The sequence below is a fragment of the Oncorhynchus nerka genome, linkage group LG2, assembly GCF_034236695.1.
Source record: "Oncorhynchus nerka isolate Pitt River linkage group LG2, Oner_Uvic_2.0, whole genome shotgun sequence".
NCBI lineage: Eukaryota > Metazoa > Chordata > Actinopteri > Salmoniformes > Salmonidae > Oncorhynchus > Oncorhynchus nerka.
The window spans coordinates 75,525,011-75,543,597 of record NC_088397.1 but is presented as its reverse complement, the minus strand read 5'-3'; the positions used below and the strand labels follow the sequence as shown (position 1 = coordinate 75,543,597).

Here is an 18,587-nt window from a genome sequence, read left to right as displayed (position 1 = left end):
GTGCGTGTGTGTGTGCGTGTGTGTGTGTGTGTGCGTGCGTGCGTGTGTGTGTGCGTGCGTGCGCGTGTGTGTGTGTGCATGCGTGCACGTGTGGTCCTTGTGTGTGTCCCGTCGACAGATGTCTAGGCTGAGTTAAAAGCTCCATGGCCTCAGGCAGTCCTTCCCTCCTTAACGGAGCGTGACGACTTCAGAGGGACGAAGGGATGGAGGGATGTAGGGAGGAGAAGGTAGACAATGAGAGATAGTGGTAAAAGAAGGAAAGGGAGATTTTGTGGTGTCTGTCTGTGGGATGTGGTTTGGAAGCACTGTGAAGGACGAGGATCTGAATGTCAATTGGCAAAATTGTCCACCTCCCAAAAAGTACCATCAACCAGCACTCCTACTCAGTCTGATGGAGAGGAGAGGAGCACATAGGAGAAAACTGTGACAATGAGGGAAGAGAAGAGTGAGCAGCAGAGATTTCTTCAGCAATCAAACCTACACTCCGCTCCACACAAGTGGAGTCAGTGTTAACTCAACCCCTCATCTAAAGCACACACACAAACATGCACGGACACCCTCACACACACACACACGGCGCGTACTACCAAGATGGACTACCGCATCCAGCCACCCTTTATTCTAGTCTAGACCCAGTCATCCATAGGGTTTTGTGACGGCCGGCCGCCCAACAACCTGCCCGCTTGACCCTATTCCCTCCTCTCTTCTCCAGACCATTTCCGGAGACCTTCTCCCTTACCTCACCTCGCTCATCAACTCATCCCTGACCGCTGGCTACGTCCCTTCTGTCTTCAAGAGAGCGAGAGTTGCACCCCTTCTGAAAAAACCTACACTCGATCCCTCCGATGTCAACAACTACAGACCAGTATCCCTTCTTTCTTTTCTCTCCAAAACTCTCGAACGTGCCGTCCTTGGCCAGCTCTCCCGCTATCTCTCTCAGAATGACCTTCTTGATCCAAATCAGTCAGGTTTCAAGACTAGTCATTCAACTGAGACTGCTCTTCTCTGTATCACGGAGGCCCTCCGCACTGCTAAAGCTAACTCTCTCTCCTCTGCTCTCATCCTTCTAGACCTATCGGCTGCCTTCGATACTGTGAACCATCAGATTCTCCTCTCCACCCTCTCCGAGTTGGGCATCTCCGGCGCGGCCCACGCTTGGATTGCGTCCTACCTGACAGGTCGCTCCTACCAGGTGGCGTGGCGAGAATCTGTCTCCTCACCACGCGCTCTCACCACTGGCGTCCCCAGGGCTCTGTTCTAGGCCCTCTCCTATTCTCGCTATACACCAAGTCACTTGGCTCTGTCATAACCTCACATGGTCTCTCCTATCATTGCTATGCAGACGACACACAATTAATCTTCTCCTTTCCCCCTTCTGATGACCAGGTGGCAAATCGCATCTCTGCATGTCTGGCAGACATATCAGTGTGGATGACGGATCACCACCTCAAGCTGAACCTCGGCAAGACGGAGCTGCTCTTCCTCCCGGGAAGGACTGCCCATTCCATGATCTCGCCATCACGGTTGACAACTCCATTGTGTCCTCCTCCCAGAGCGCTAAGAACCTTGGCGTGATCCTGGACAACACCCTGTCGTTCTCAACTAACATCAAGGCGGTGGCCCGTTCTTGTAGGTTCATGCTCTACAACATCCGCAGAGTACGACCCTGCCTCACACAGGAAGCAGCGCAGGTCCTAATCCAGGCACTTGTCATCTCCCGTCTGGATTACTGCAACTCGCTGTTGGCTGGGCTCCCTGCCTGTGCCATTAAACCCCTACAACTCATCCAGAACGCCGCAGCCCGTCTGGTGTTCAACCTTCCCAAGTTCTCTCACGTCACCCCGCTCCTCCGCTCTCTCCACTGGCTTCCAGTTGAAGCTCCCATCCGCTACAAGACCATGGTGCTTGCCTACGGAGCTGTGAGGGGAACGGCACCTCAGTACCTCCAGGCTCTGATCAGGCCCTACACCCAAACAAGGGCACTGCGTTCATCCACCTCTGGCCTGCTCGCCTCCCTACCACTGAGGAAGTACAGTTCCAGCGCAGCCCAGTCAAAACTGTTCGCTGCTCTGGCCCCCAATGGTGGAACAAACTCCCTCACGACGCCAGGACAGCGGAGTCAATCACCACCTTCCGGAGACACCTGAAACCCCACCTCTTTCAGGAATACCTAGGATAGGATAAAGTAATCCTTCTCACCCCCTTAAAAGATTTAGATGCACTATTGTAAAGTGGCTGTTCCACTGGATGTCTTAAGGTGAACGCACCAATTTGTAAGTCGCTCTGGATAAGAGCGTCTGCTAAATGACTTAAATGTAATGTAATGTAAATGGTTTGTGTGTGTGTGTGTGTGTGTGTGTGTGTGTGTGTGTGTGTGTGTGTGTGTGTGTGTGCGCGGAATCACCACTCTGTAGAATACCCACTCTGTAGAATACCCACTCTGTAGAATCCCCACTCTGTAGAATCCCCACTCTGGGCCCTCTCCTCTTCAAACCACTCATTAAAAACGCCGCATCAGTTCTCCTTGTTTGTGTGTGTGCCCAGAATGATTAAGCTAAGAGCAGAAAACAGATAACAATGAAGTTGCCACTACCAGACACTGATCTAGGGTCAGTTGTGTTTCCCCCCTCTTATGATAATGGTTAGGATATGGAGAGGCTATATAACAGGTTCTAGATCAGTGCTCAAGGGAGGAACCTCTCCCTTCTAGAGTGCTGGTTCCATTACTGTTATCTGTCAGAATGTGTCAGAGTTCTGAGTTCCAATTACAGGAGCAGAGAGAGGAGAGAGAAAGAGAGAGGGGGAATAGAGTGGAAGAGGTGTGCACTGATGGGTAACTCACCCGAGGATCCACAATGGGCCACAATGTTCCACAGCGCTGCACACAGAAATGGAAGGGTCTGCACTGACTTCACACATTGGACAGATTTCACTCTAATACGTCAATTAGTCCCGCGCGATTGACAGAACTCTCATTCTGTGAGACAGACGTGTCTTGTTCATTTGTGGTTCGGTTGATTGCTAAATGCACAACACCTGGTTGTAGCTCCTCATTTAGTAATGAAATACCATAAGGAAACCATCTGGTTCAACAAAATGTCTGCACTGATCTTTAAAGTGATGCACCTGCATCTGCAGGAGTCGTGTTTCCATTGCAACAACCTTTTTATTTTATTTGACTAATTGTCTTTCTCTTCATCTAAATCAAATCAATCAAATTGTATTTGTCACATGCTTTGTGAACAACAGGTGTGGACTAACAGTGAGATGCTTACTTTACAGGCCCTTCCCAACAATGCAGTGAGAAAGACAATAGAGAAATAATAGAAAAGTAAAACACATAATAATAAAAGTAACAGTAGACACACAATGAGTAACAATAACTTGGTTATATACCAGGGGTACCAGTACTGAGTCTGTGCAGGGGTGCAGGGGTATGAGGTCATTGAGGTTGATATAAAGTGACAGATAGTAAACAGTAGCAGCAGTGTCATGTGATGAGTCAAAAAACAATGTGTGCAAAATGGGTGTTATGGCTTGGGGTAGAAGATGTTCAGGGTCCTGTTGGTTGCAGACTTGGTGTATCAGTACCACTTTCCATGCGGTAGCAGAGAGAACAGTATATGATGGGTGGCTGGAGTCTGACCATTTTTAATGCCTTCCTCTGACACCGCCAGCTATGGAGGTCCTGGATGTGATGTACATGGCTGTATGCACTACCTTCTGTATCAACTTGCGGTTGGATGCCAAGCAATTGTCAAACCAAGTGGTGATACAGCCAGTCAAGATGCTCTCAATGGTGCAGCTGTTGTACTTTTTGAGGATCTGAGGGCCCATGACAAATCTTTTCAACCTCTTGAGGGGGAAGAGGCATTGTAGTGCCCTTTTCATAACTGTGTTGGTGTGTTTGGACCATTATAAACCGTTAGTGATGTGGACACCAAGGAACTTGAAGCTCTCGATCCGCTCCACTACAGCACCGTCAATGTGAATGGGGCGTGCTCAGCCCCCCATTTCCTGTATTCCATGATCAGCTCCGTTATCTTCCTGACATTGAGTTAGAGGTTGTTGTCCTGGCATCACACTGCCAAGTCTCTGACCTCTCAATGGGCTGTCTCATTGTCATCGATGATCAGGTCTATCCCCGTCATGTTGTCGGCAAACTTATTGATGGTGTTTGAGATGTGCGCGGCCACACAGTCATTGGTGAACAGGGAGTATAGGAGGGGACTAGGCACGCACCTCTGAGGGGCCCCCGTCTTGAGGGTCAGCGTGACTGATGTGTTGTTGCCTACAGTACCCTCACCACCTGGGGGCGTTCCATCAGGAAGTCCAGGATCCAGTTGCAGAGGGAGGTGTTCAGTCCCAGGGTCCTAGCTTAGTGATGAGATTGGAAGGCACTATGGTGTTGAACACTGAGCTGTAGTCACTGAACAGCATTCTCATGTAGGTGTTCCTTTTGTACAAGTGGGAAAGTCACAGTGTGGAGTGCAATGGAGATTGCATCATCTTTGGATCTGTTGGGGAGAAATGCGAATTGGAGTGGGATGATGGTGTTGATGTGAGCCAGCCTTTCATGGCTACAGATGTGAGTGTTACGGTGCGATAGTTATTTAGACAGGTTACCTTGGCATTCCTGGACACAGGGCCTATGGTGATCTGCTTGAACCATGTAAGTAACACAGAGTGGGTCACAGAGAGGTTGAAAATATCATTGAAGACACTGGCCAGCTAGTCAGGGCATGCTCTGAGTACACGTCTGGCAATCCATCTGGCCCTGCGGCCTTGTGAATGTTAAACTGTTTAAAGGTCTTATTCTCATTGACAATGGAGAGTGTGATCACAGTTGTCTGGAACAGCTGGTGCTCTCACTCATGGTTCAGTGTTGCTTTACTCGATGAGCATAGAATGCATTTAGTTCATCTGGTCAGTTTATGTCACTGTGCAGCTCATGGCTCCCTTTGTAATCCGTGCTAGTTTGTAATCCGTGCTAGTTTGCAAACACTGCCACATTCGACGAGCATCAGAGCCGGTGCAGTAGGATTCAGTCTTAGTCCTGTATTGACGCGTTGCCTGTTTGTTTGTTTGTCAGAGGGCATAGCAGGATTTCTTATAAGCATCCGGGTTAGTGTCCCGCTCCTTGAAAGCGGCAGCACTAGCCTTTTAGCTCAGTGTGGATGTTGCCTGTGGCTTCCGGTTCGGTTATGTACGTACGGTCACTGTGGGGATGTAGTCGTTGATTCACTTACTAATGAAGCCGGTGACTGATGTGGTAAATTCCTTAGTGCCATCGGATGAGTCCCGGAACATGTGCCAGTCTGTGCTAGCAAAACAGTCCTGTAGCTTTGCATCCGCTTCCGACCACTTACGTATTGAGCGCCTGTTTAAGTTTTTGCTTGTAAGCAAGAATCAGGAGGGTAGCGTTATAGTCAGATTTGCCAAATGGATGGCGAGAGAGAGCTTTGTATGCATCTCTGTGTGTGGAGTAGTATGATCTACAGCCTATCGTGAGGTATTCTAACTAACTACCCCCCCCCCTTGAGTTTACCCGACGTTGCCATTCTGTCCTGCCAAAGCATAGAAAAAACAGCTAGATGTGTATTATCCATGTCCTTGTTCAGTCAAGTTTCTGTTGATAGGATCATCTTGAACGGAGCTTGTCCAGTTTGTTCTCCAGTGATTGTATATTCGTCACTAGAACAGAGGGTAGAGGGGGGTTATTTTCTCGCGTCTGTAGTTTCATCAGGTTGCCCACACGTCGGCCTCTATATCGCTGTCACTTTCTTTTCCAAGTGTCAGGGATTAGGGCCTGGTCTGGGGTGAGCAGTATGTCCTGCACCGAAGACTCACTGAAGTAGAAATCTTAATCCAGATCGAGGTTAGTGAAGCTCTTTTCGGTCATAGCAAATGATGGCAGGAACATTATGTATAAAAAAAGTTACGATCAACACAAAAATCCACAAAATAACAGAATTGGTCAGGAGCATGTAAAACGTCTGCTATACATTCCAGCACCATTGCGAACTCAGTGTATCCAAGCCTTATTGAAGCATAGACTGGACATAAAGAATGTCATACAGAATGGTTCTATCTGCTTTGAGCTAACTGTTGAACCAGCCTCAGATGTTTGGCTGTGGTGCAATGGAGACGTGAGAGCAATGTGATATGCTGCTCCCCTCTCCTCTGCTCCTTCCACAGTCCATTAAGCTGTGAGCTGATTTGATGAGCTATATCTCTCTGTCTCTGCCCGGCTCGGTTTCTGTCTGTTTCTCTGCTGTCTCTGCTGTCTTCAGGATGGCAGGTAGCCGCAAGGTTAGAGCATTGGGCATTTCCATTATACACTTGTGTTAACAGAGCAAATATAAACACCCTCAAAATATAATTATTTATTGCTATCTTTCGCTCTCTGTCTGCCCCCTCTCTTTCTCTCTCCTTCTCCCTCTCCCTCTGCCTCTCCCAGTCCCCCATCTCTTTCTCTCTCCTTCTCCCTCTCCCTCTGCCTCTCCCAGTCCCCCCTCTCTTTCTCTCTCCTTCTCCCTTTCCCTCTGCCTCTCCCAGTCCCCCCTCTCTTTCTCTCTCCTTCTCCCTCTCCCTCTGCCTCTCCCAGTCCCCCATCTCTTTCTCTCTCCTTCTCCCTTTCCCTCTGCCTCTCCCAGTCCCCCTCTCTTTCTCTCTCCTTCTCCCTTTCCCTCTGCCTCTCCCAGTCCCCCTCTCTTTCTCTCTCCTTCTCCCTCTCCCCTGCCTCTCCCAGTCCCCCTCTCTTTCTCTCTCCTTCTCCCTCTCCCTCTGCCTCTCCCAGTCCCCCCTCTCTTTCTCTCTCCTTCTCCCTCTCCCTCTGCCTCTCTCAGTCCCCCCTCTCTCTCGTCATAGCTCTCTCTCCATCTTTCTTCCTTCCTCCCAATCTCCCCCCCCCTCTATTTCTGCTGTGTGTTTAATAACAGTAGTATCCAGTGAAATGTCAGAAGGTGACAGTTTGGGGAGAGAGGGAGCACACAGAGGGAGAACACTGTGCGAGAACACAGACTGACAGAGTAGATTATGTTAGCCAGGGTCTGTCGTGGGGAATTCTGCCATGGAGTAACTTGTTCCTGGTCTGTAAGCGAGTCTACTAGGCTGTGAGCTGTCTAGACGACATTCCGACAGATGTGCTAGATCTAATTGTACCTTATGTGCCAGCTTCTGTGAAAAAAAGCTTGAAGCTTCCTGTTCTATTGATGTTTCTAAGGTCCTTGGACCTTTATTGGATTTGAAGAGTATAATACACTTGATCAATTAATACCCTCTCATTGCTTTCTACGTTTGGATTGGACAATATTATTTAGAGTTATTTTTTGCCATACAATGCTGAATTTATATTAGGTGGAAATGTGTTTAGTGAGTCTGCGTGTTTGGCCAGCGGTTTCAACTGAGAGAGAGCTAGACGGAAAGGGAAGGAGATAGAGAGAAAGGGAAGGAGATAGAGAGAAGGGGAAGGAGATAGAGAGAAAGGGAAGGAGATAGAGAGAAAGGGAAGGAGATAGAGAGAAAGGGAAGGAGATAGAGAGAAGGGGAAGGAGATAGAGAGAAAGGGAAGGAGATAGAGAGAAAGGGAAGGAGATAGAGAGAAAGGGAAGGAGATAGAGAGAAGGGGAAGGAGATAGAGAGAAAGGGATGGCGATAGAGAGAAAGGGAAGGAGATAGAGAGAAAGGGAAGGAGATAGAGAGAAAGGGAAGGAGATAGAGAGAAAGGGAAGGAGATAGAGAAAGGGATGGAGATAGAGAGAGAGGGAAGGAGATAGAGAGAAAGGGATGGAGATAGAGAGAAAGGGAAGGAGATAGAGAGAAAGGGATGGCGATAGAGAGAAAGGAAGGAGATAGAGAGAAAGGGAATGAGATAGAGAGAAAGGGAAGGAGATAGAGAGAAAGGGAAGGAGATAGAGAGAAAGGGAATGAGATAGAGAGAAGGGGAAGGAGATAGAGAGAAAGGAAGGAGATAGAGAGAAAGGGATGGCGATAGATAGAAAGGGAAGGAGATAGAGAGAAAGGGAAGGAGATAGAGAGAAAGGGAAGGAGATAGAGAGAAAGGGAAGGAGATAGAGAGAAGGGAAGGAGATAGAGAGAAGGGGAAGGAGATAGAGAGAAAGGGAAGGAGATAGAGAGAAAGGGAAGGAGATAGAGAGAAAGGGAAGGAGATAGAGAGAAAGGGATGGAGATAGAGAGAGAGGGAAGGAGATAGAGAGAAAGGGATGGAGATAGAGAGAAAGGGAAGGAGATAGAGAGAAAGGGATGGCGATAGAGAGAAAGGGATGGCGATAGAGAGAAAGGGAAGGAGATAGAGAGAAAGGGAAGGAGATAGAAAGAAAGGGAAGGAGATAGAGAGAAAGGAAGGAGATAGAGAGAAAGGGATGGCGATAGAGAGAAAGGGAAGGAGATAGAGAGAAAGGGATGGCGATAGAGAGAAAGGAAGGAGATAGAGAGAAAGGGATGGCGATAGAGAGAAAGGGAAGGAGATAGAGAGAAAGGGAAGGAGATAGAGAGAAAGGGAATGAGATAGAGAGAAAGGGAAGGAGATAGAGAGAAAGGAAGGAGATAGAGAGAAAGGGATGGCGATAGAGAGAAAGGGAAGGAGATAGAGAGAAAGGGAAGGAGATAGAGAGAAAGGGAAGGAGATAGAGAGAAAAGGATGGTGATAGAGAGAAGAAGGAGATAGAGAGAAAGGGATGGCGATAGAGAGAAAGGAAGGAGATAGAGAGAAAAGGATGGCGATAGAGAGAAAGGGAAGGGGATAGAGAGAAAAGGATGGAGGTAGAGAAAGGGAAGGAGATAGAGAGACAGCGAAGGAGATAGAGAGCGGGGACGGAGGGAATATAAGAAGGTAAGAGACGACATTGTTAAAGGTTTGTTATGTTTGTTCTGTTTCTCTCTCTCTCCTCTACCTTGGGCTAGTATTTATTCCGTAATGTAACATGAAGCAGAGTGCACACTGCATGGGGAGACAGTCTCCTGGGTGTGTGAGAGGCAGCAGGAGAGATAGCTACTAAAGAGATAAGGCCACTGGAGCATACTAGCCAGGGTCGAGTCCCAAATTGCACCCTATTCCCTATATAAATGCACTACCTTTGACCAAGGCCCATAAGGCTCTGGTCCCAAAAAAATGATGTAGTAGTAAGGTGCCATTTGGGACACACCCCAGCTCTAGTGTTGTTCCACAATGCTTCAGTCCAGAGACATTGTACTGTTAGGATGTTCAGAAGAATAGATACGTTCTGCTTGTAGGCCACGTGTAAGAGTGCTAGCCGTGTAGTTTAACCAGGAGTAAATCTGTCTTTCTTTTTGTTCTCCACAGGCACTGATAAGCCACTTCTAATTTCCTCCTGGTGTGGTGCAGATCTGGATCTGATACTGTTTGGTCCAGTTCTGATCAGAGTGTGAGAATGGGGCTTTTGCTGTTTCTGTTGAGCCTCAGCTCCTTAGCTCTGAGCTACGCTGTCGGTAAGGTTTCTCACTTTTTCCTTCTACATTTACATTTACATTTAAGTCATTTAGCAGACGCTCTTATCCAGAGCGACTTACAAATTGGTGCATTCACCTTATGACATCCAGTGGAACAGTAGTGCATCTAAATCTTTTTAAGGGGTGAGAGGGATTACTTTATCCTATCCTAGGTATTCCTTAAAGAGGTGGGGTTTCAGGTGTCTCCGGAAGGTGGTGATTGACTCCGCTGTCCTGGCGTCGTGAGGGAGTTTGTTCCACCATTGGGGGGCCAGAGCAGCGAACAGTTTTGACTGGGCTGAGCGGGAACTGTACTTCCTCAGTGGTAGGGAGGCGAGCAGGCCAGAGGTGGATGAACGCAGTGCCCTTGTTTGGGTGTAGGGCCTGTTCAGAGCCTGGAGGTACTGAGGTGCCGTTCCCCTCACAGCTCCGTAGGCAAGCACCATGGACTTGTAGCGGATGCGAGCTTCAACTGGAAGCCAGTGGAGAGAGCGGAGGAGCGGGGTGACGTGAGAGAACTTGGGAAGGTTGAACACCAGACGGGCTGCGGCGTTCTGGATGAGTTGTAGGGGTTTAATGGCACAGGCAGGGAGCCCAGCCAACAGCGAGTTGCAGTAATCCAGACGGGAGATGACGAGTGCCTGGATTAGGACCTGCGCCGCTTCCTGTGTGAGGCAGGGTCGTACTCTGCGGATGTTGTAGAGCATGAACCTATAGGAACGGGCCACCGCCTTGATGTTAGTTGAGAACGACAGGGTGTTGTCCAGGATCACGCCAAGGTTCTTAGCGCTCTGGGAGGAGGACACAATGGAGTTGTCAACTGTGATGGCGAGATCATGGAACGGGCAGTCCTTCCCCGGGAGGAAGAGCAGCTCCGTCTTGCCGAGGTTCAGCTTGAGGTGGTGATCCGTCATCCACACTGATATGTCTGCCAGACATGCAGAGATGCGATTCGCCACCTGATCATCAGAAGGGGGAAAGGAGAAGATTAATTGTGTGTCGTCTGCATAGCAATGATAGGAGAGACCATGTGAGGTTATGACAGAGCCAAGTGACTTGGTGTATAGCGAGAATAGGAGAGGGCCTAGAACAGAGCCCTGGGGGACACCAGTGGTGAGAGCACGTGGTGTGGAGACGGATTCTCGCCACGCCACCTGGTAGGAGCGACCTGTCAGGTAGGACGCAACCAAGCGTGGGCCGCGCCGGAGATGCCCAACTCGGAGAGGGTGGAGAGGAGGATCTGATGGTTCACAGTATCGAAGGCAGCCGATAGGTCTAGAAGGATGAGAGCAGAGGAGAGAGAGTTAGCTTTAGCAGTGCGGAGCGCCTCCGTGATACAGAGAAGAGCAGTCTCAGTTGAATGACTAGTCTTGAAACCTGACTGATTTGGATCAAGAAGGTCATTCTGAGAGAGATAGCGGGAGAGCTGGCCAAGGACGGCACGTTCAAGAGTTTTGGAGAGAAAAGAAAGAAGGGATACTGGTCTGTAGTTGTTGACATCGGAGGGATCGAGTGTAGGTTTTTTCAGAAGGGGTGCAACTCTCGCTCTCTTGAAGACGGAAGGGACGTAGCCAGCGGTCAGGGATGAGTTGATGAGCGAGGTGAGGTAAGGGAGAAGGTCTCCGGAAATGGTCTGGAGAAGAGAGGAGGGGATAGGGTCAAGTGGGCAGGTTGTTGGGTGGCCGGCCGTCACAAGACGCGAGATTTCATCTGGAGAGAGGGGGGAGAAAGAGGTCAGAGCACAGGGTAGGGCAGTGTGAGCAGAACCAGCGGTGTCGTTTGACTTAGCAAACGAGGATCGGATGTCGTCGACCTTCTTTTCAAAATGGTTGACGAAGTCATCTGCAGAGAGGGAGGAGGGGGGAGGGGGAGGAGGATTCAGGAGGGAGGAGAAGGTTGCAAAGAGCTTCCTAGGGTTAGAGGCAGATGCTTGGAATTTAGAGTGGTAGAAAGTGGCTTTAGCAGCAGAGAGAGAAGAGGAAAATGTAGAGAGGAGGGAGTGAAAGGATGTCAGGTCCGCAGGGAGGCGAGTTTTCCTCCATTTCCGCTCGGCTGCCCGGAGCCCTGTTCTGTGAGCTCGCAATGAGTCGTTGAGCCACGGAGCGGGAGGGGAGGACCGAGCCGGCCTGGAGGATAGGGGACATAGAGAGTCAAAGGATGCAGAAAGGGGAGAGGAGGGTTGAGGAGGTAGAATCAGGAGATAGGTTGGAGAAGGTTTGAGCAGAGGGAAGAGATGATAGGATGGAAGAGGAGAGAGTAGCGGGGGAGAGAGAGCGAAGGTTGGGACGGCGCGATACCATCCGAGTAGGGGCAGTGTGGGAAGTGTTGGATGAGAGCGAGAGGGAGAAGGATACAAGGTAGTGGTCGGAGACTTGGAGGGGAGTTGCAATGAGGTTAGTGGAAGAACAGCATCTAGTAAAGATGAGGTCGAGCGTATTTCCTGCCTTGTGAGTAGGGGGAAGGTGAGAGGGTGAGGTCAAAAGAGGAGAGGAGTGGAAAGAAGGAGGCAGAGAGGAATGAGTCAAAGGTAGACGTGGGGAGGTTAAAGTCGCCCAGAACTGTGAGAGGTGAGCCGTCCTCAGGAAAGGAGCTTATCAAGGCATCAAGCTCATTGATGAACTCTCCGAGGGAACCTGGAGGGCGATAAATGATAAGGATGTTAAGCTTGAAAGGGCTGGTAACTGTGACAGCATGGAATTCAAAGGAGGCGATAGACAGATGGGTAAGGGGAGAAAGAGAGAATGACCACTTGGGAGAGATGAGGATCCCGGTGCCACCACCCCGCTGACCAGAAGCTCTTCTATATTCTATTACCTGTCCTCTCCACTCCTCTCCTCTCCACTCCTTTCCTCTCCTATTCTCTCATGTCTGCTCCTGTCCTCTCCTCTCCACACCTGTCCTCTCCTCTTCTCTCATGTTCTCTCTTCTTCTCGCATGTCCTCTCCTCTTCTCTCATGTCTGCTCCTCTCCTCCATGTCTGCTCCTCTCCTCTCCTCCATGTCTGCTCCTCTCCTCTCCTCTCCTTCTCCTCTCCTCTCATGTTCTCTCTTATTCTCTCATGTCCTCTCCTCTCCTCTCCTCTCCTCTCCTCTCCTCTCCTCTCCTCCTCCTCTCCTCTTCTCTGCTCCTCTCTCCTCTCCTCTCCTCTCTTCTCTCCTCTCCTCTTCTCTTCTCTTCTCATTCTCCTCTCCTCTCCTCTCTCTCCTCCTCTCCTCTCCTCTCCTCTCCTCTCCCTCTCTCCTCTCCTCTCTCCTCTCCTCTCCTCTCCTCTCCTCTCCTCTCTCTCTCCCTCCTCTCCTCTCCTCCAGCATTCTCATCTATTCTCTTTCTCCTGTGTTCCAATGTCAGAACCTTTCCTCCTCACATCCCTTTCACTGTCAGTTCTCCTCTCACGCCCACTCCATCAGTCAGAACCTTTCCTCCTCACATCCCTTTCACTGTCAGTTCTCCTCTCACACCCACTCCATCGGTCAGAACCTTTCCTCCTCACATCCCCTTCACTGTCAGTTCTCCTCTCACGCCCACTCCATCAGTCAGAACCTTTCCTCCTCACATCTCCTTCACTGTCAGTTCTCCTCTCACGCCCACTCCATCAGTCAGAACCTTTCCTCCTCACATCCCTTTCACTGTCAGTTCTCCTCTCACGCCCACTCCATCAGTCAGAACCTTTCCTCCTCACATCTCCTTCACTGTCAGTTCTCCTCTCACGCCCACTCCATCAGTCAGAACCTTTCCTCCTCACATCCCTTTCACTGTCAGTTCTCCTCTCACGCCCACTCCATCAGTCAGAACCTTTCCTCCTCACATCCCCTTCACTGTCAGTTCTCCTCTCACACCCACTCCATCAGTCAGAACCTTTCCTCCTCAAACGTTCAATACTACCAATGAATGTGTCTCCTGTCAGTCCTGGCCTGTGAATTGAATAAAATGACATTTTCCGTAGGAGTGGTATTCAATGCCTGAATTGACTAGTAAATTAACCTCTAGCGACGAGCAATCCCGTATCCGGGAGCGTAATCATAGCCTCATTACCATAACACAACGTTTCCTATTCATGAAAATCGCAAATGAAATTAAATAAATATATTCAAACACAAGCTGAGCCTTTTGTTAACAACACTGTCATCTCAGATTTTCAAAATATGCGTTACAGCCAACGCTAGACAAGCATTTGTGTAAGTTTAGCATGGCATAATGCTATGCTAGGCTGTGCTGGCAGCAGGCAACATTTTCACAAAAATAAGAAAAGCAACCAAATTAAATCATTTACCTTTGAAGAACTTCAGATGCTTTCACTCAGGAGACTCCCAGTTAGATAGCAAATGTTCCTTTTTTCCAAAAATAATATTTTTGTAGGCGAAAAACGTCACGTTTGTTCATCCTGCTTGGCTGAGAAATCGACAGAAAAATACTTCAACTATATTGCATTAGCATAACGCAACTTTTTCTATTCATGAAAATCGCAAATGAAATGAAATAAATATATTGAAACACAAGCTTAGCCGTTTGTTAACAACACTGTCATCTCAGATTTTCACAATATGCTTTTCAACCAAAGCTACACAAGCATTTGTATTGATAGCCTAGCATAGCATTAAGCCTAGCAGGCAACATTTTCACAAAAACAAGAAAATCATTCAAATAAAATAATTTACCTTTGAAGAACTTCGGATGATTTCAATGACGAGACTCTCAGTTAGATAGCAAATGTTCATTTTTTCCCAAAATATTATTTGTGTTGGCGAAATAGCTCCATTTTGTTCATCACGTTTGGCTAAGAAAAAGACCAGAAAATGCAGTCACTACAACGCCAAATTTGTTTCCAAATTAGCTCCATAATATCGACAGAAACATGGCAAACGTTGTTTAGAATCAATCCTCAAGGTGTTTTTCACATATCTATTCGATAATAAATCAGTGGTGACAGTTGGTTTCTCATCAGAAGCAAACGGAAAAATACTGCAGCTGGAGATTACGCAATAATTGCAACGGAGGACACCAAGCGACCATCTGGTAGATGTAGTCTCTTATGGTCAATCTTCCAATCATATGCCTACAAATACTTCACAATGCTGTCGACACCTTGGGGAAGCGACAGAAAGCCTAAGCTCATTCGTGCCACAGCCATATAAGGAGTCATTGGCATGAGGCGGTTTCAAAAAATACGGCACTTCCTGATTGGATTTTTATCTGGGGTTCGCCTGTAACATCCGTTCTGTGGCATACATAGACAATATCTTTCTTTCCAAAGCTGTCAATTATATGCATAGTCGAGCATCTTTTCGTGACAAAATATCTTGTTTAAAACGGTAACGTTTTTCAACCAAAAATTTAAATAGCGCCCCCTATATCCAAGAAGTTTTAAGATGGACTTCAGTTCCATGCTCGTTCCCCATCAAAATGAACACATCCATTATGTCAGTCTTCGTTATTAAAATCACCCTCTCCCCTCCCGTTCCTTCACCTCTCCCCCTCCCCTTCATTCACCTCTCCCCTCCACTTCATTCACCTCTCCCCTCCCCTACCTTCACCTCTCCCCTCCTCTTCCTTCACCTTTCCCTCCCCTTCATTCACCTCTCCCCTCCCGTTCCTTCACCTCCCTCCTCTTTATTCCCCTCTCCCTCCCCTTCATTCACCTGTCCCCTCCCCTTCATTCACCTCTCCCTCCTCTTCCTTCACCTCTCCCCCCCCTTCCTTCACCTCTCCCTCCCCTTCCTTCACCTCTCCCCTCCCCTTCCTTCACCTCTCCCTCCCCTTCATTCACCTCTCCCCTCCTCTTCCTTCTCCTCTCCCCTTCCTTCACCTCTCCCTCCCCTTCCTTCGGCTCTCCCCTCCCCTTCATTCACCTCTCCCTCCCCTTCATTCACCTCTCCCCTCCCCTTCATTCACCTCTCCCCCTCCTCTTCCTTCTCCTCTCCCTCCCCTTCCTTCACCTCTCCCCTCCCCTTCATTCACCTCTCCCCTCCCCTTCATTCACCTCTCCCTCCCCTTCCTTCACCTCTCCCCTCCCCTCCCCTTCACCTCTCCCCCCTTCATTCACCTCTCCTCTCCCCTCCCCTTCCTTCACCTCTCCCCTCCCCTTCACCTCTCCTCCTTCCTTCCTTCACCTCTCCCCTCCCCTTCATTCACCTCTCCCCTCCCCTTCCTTCACCTCTCCCTCCCCTTCACCTCTCCCCTCCTTCCATCACCTCCCCTTCCCTTCCTTCACCTCTCCCTCCCCTTCATTCACCTCTCCCCCTCCCCTTCATTCACCTCTCCCCTCCCCTTCCTTCACCTCTCCCTCCCCTTCATTCACCTCTCCCTCCCCTTCATTCACCCTCTCCCCCCCTCCCCTTCATTCACCTCTCCCCTCCCTTCATTCACCTCTCCCCTCCCCTTCATTCATCTCTCCCCTCCCCTTCATTCACCTCTCCCCTCCCCTTCATTCACCTCTCCCCTCCCCTTCATTCACCTCTCCCCTCCCCTTCCTTCACCTCTCCCCTCCCCTTCATTCACCTCTCCCCTCCCCTTCATTCAGCTCTCCCCTCCCCTTCATTCACCTCTCCCCTCCCCTTCCTTCAACCCCCCTTCACCTCTCCCCTCCCCTTCCTTCACCTCCCCCTCCCCTTCATTCACCTCTCCCTCCCCTTCATCCACCTCTCCCCTTCCCTTCATTCACCTCTCCCCTCCCCTTCATTCACCTCTCCCCTCCCCTTCATTCATCTCTCCCTCCCCTTCATTCACCTCTCCCCTCCCCTTCATTCACCTCTCCCCTCCCCTTCATTCACCTCTCCCCCCCTTCCTTCACCTCTCCCCTCCCCTCCCCTTCACCTCTCCCCTCCCCTTCATTCACCTCTCCCCTCCCCTTCCTTCACCTCTCCCCTCCCCTTCACCTCTCCCCTCCCCTTCCTTCACCTCTCCCCTCCCCTCCCCTTCATTCACCTCTCCCCTCCCCTTCCTTCACCTCTCCCCTCCCCTTCACCTCTCCCCTCCCCTTCCTTCACCTCCCCTCCCCTTCCTTCACCTCTCCCTCCCCTTCATTCACCTCTCCCCTCCCCTTCATTCACCTCTCCCTCCCCTTCATTCACCTCCCCCTCCCCTTCATTCACCTCTCCCCTCCCCTTCATTCACCTCTCCCCTCCCCTTCATTCACCTCCCCTCCCCTTCATTCACCTCTCCCCTCCCCTTCATTCACCTCTCCCTCCCCTTCATTCACCTCTCCCTCCCCTTCATTCACCTCTCCCTCCCCTTCATTCACCTCTCCCCCCCTTCATTCACCTCTCCCTCCCCTTCATTCAGCTCTCCCCCCTTCATTCACCTCTCCCTCCCCTTCCTTCACCCCCCCTTCACCTCTCCCCTCCCCTTCATTCACCTCTCCCCTCCCCTTCATTCACCTCTCCCCTCCCCTTCATTCAGCTCTCCCCTCCCCTTCATTCACCTCTCCCCCCCTTCCTTCACCCCTCCTTCCCTCTCCCCTCCCCTTCATTCACCTCTACCCTCCCCTTCATTCACCTCTCCCCTCCCCTTCATTCACCTCTCCCCTCCCCTTCATTCACCTCTCCCTCCCCTTCATTCACCTCTCCCCTCCCTTCCTTCCCCCCCTTCACCTCTCCCTCCCTTCATTCACCTCTCCCCTCCCCTTCATTCACCTCTCCCCTCCCCTTCATCCACCTCTCCCCTCCCTTCATTCACCTCTCCCCTCCCCTTCATTCACCTCTCCCCTCCCCTTCATTCATCTCTCCTCCCCTTCATTCACCTCTCCCCTCCCCTTCATTCACCTCTCCCCTCCCCTTCATTCACCTCTCCCTCCCCTTCCTTCACCTCTCCCCTCCCCTCCCCTTCACCTCTCCCCTCCCCTTCATTCACCTCTCCCCTCCCCTTCCTTCACCTCTCCCTCCCCTCCCCTTCACCTCTCCCCTCCCCTTCCTTCACCTCTCCTCCCTCTCCCCCTTCATTCACCTCTCCCCTCCCCTTCATTCACCTCTCCCCTCCCTTCATTCACCTCTCCCTCCCCTTCCTTCACCTCCCCCTCCCCTTCCTTCACCTCTCCCCTCCCCTTCATTCACCTCTCCCTCCCCTTCATTCACCTCTCCCCTCCCCTTCATTCACCTCTCCCCTCCCCTTCATTCACCTCTCCCCTCCCCTTCATTCACCTCTCCCCTCCCCTTCATTCACCTCTCCCTCCCCTTCATTCACCTCTCCCCTCCCCTTCATTCACCTCCCCCTCCCCTTCCCTCCCCTTCCTTCACCTCTCCCCTCCCCTTCATTCACCTCTCCCCTCCCCTTCATTCACCTCTCCCCTCCCCTTCATTCACCTCTCCCCTCCCCTTCATTCAGCTCTCCCCTCCCTTCATTCACCTCTCCCCTCCCCTTCCTTCACCCCCCTTCACCTCTCCCCTCCCCTTCATTCACCTCTACCCTCCCCTTCATTCACCTCTCCCCTCCCCTTCATTCACCTCTCCCCTCCCCTTCATTCACCTCTCCCCTGCAATGCAACCTATTTCTGTTATGGTGCTTCCCTAGCCAGTCACTGCCTCTCACACCAGACACACACTCAACATGTCCATGCGTGCTATCAGACTGATGGTTGGGTGTGAGAGTGTGTGTCTGGAGATCCAAAAGTAGGGGGTCTGCAGATCTTGGGGGCTTCAGGCCAGATTAAATGCTGTTTCTTTTTACCAGCAGGCGGAAGGGATTCGATTTTCTTGAGATGTCTTTTTCTTCTTTCTTTTCTTTTGACGACAGAGTTGAAATAATTCAGGGATCTCATGAATGATAAATGAAGATGTGTTGTAGCGTTCCTTTGTTGAAATTAAAAAAGCTTTTCCACTGTAGCCAAGCGTGCAGTCACGCATAGTCGATCCCTGTGGACAGCACGCAGTCCATGAAATTGTAATTACTAGCTCCGTCAATGCTCCATTGGTCTGTTGATGAAGTGAATCACACACACACACACACACACACACACACACACACACACACACACACACACACACACACACACACACACACACACACACTCATACACACACACACACGCATGCACACACACACACACACACATACTGTATACACACCAGCGGTGTGGAGTCTGACTCGAGTCACAAATTTGATTTCTTGAGACTCGACTTGATAGA

The 18,587-nt window shown here is 50.2% G+C and overlaps 1 protein-coding gene across 1 annotated transcript in view; it reads left to right on the top strand.

Moving 5' to 3' along the window:
* cntn2 (contactin 2) overlaps positions 1-18,587 on the top strand; it is a 94,860-nt gene that overhangs the window by 39,078 nt on the left and 37,195 nt on the right. The window contains exon 2 of the mRNA XM_029682136.2: positions 9,326-9,471. Coding sequence (XP_029537996.1) covers positions 9,414-9,471 — 58 coding nt within the window. The 5' untranslated portion in view covers positions 9,326-9,413. The remainder of the gene's footprint in view (positions 1-9,325; positions 9,472-18,587) is intronic.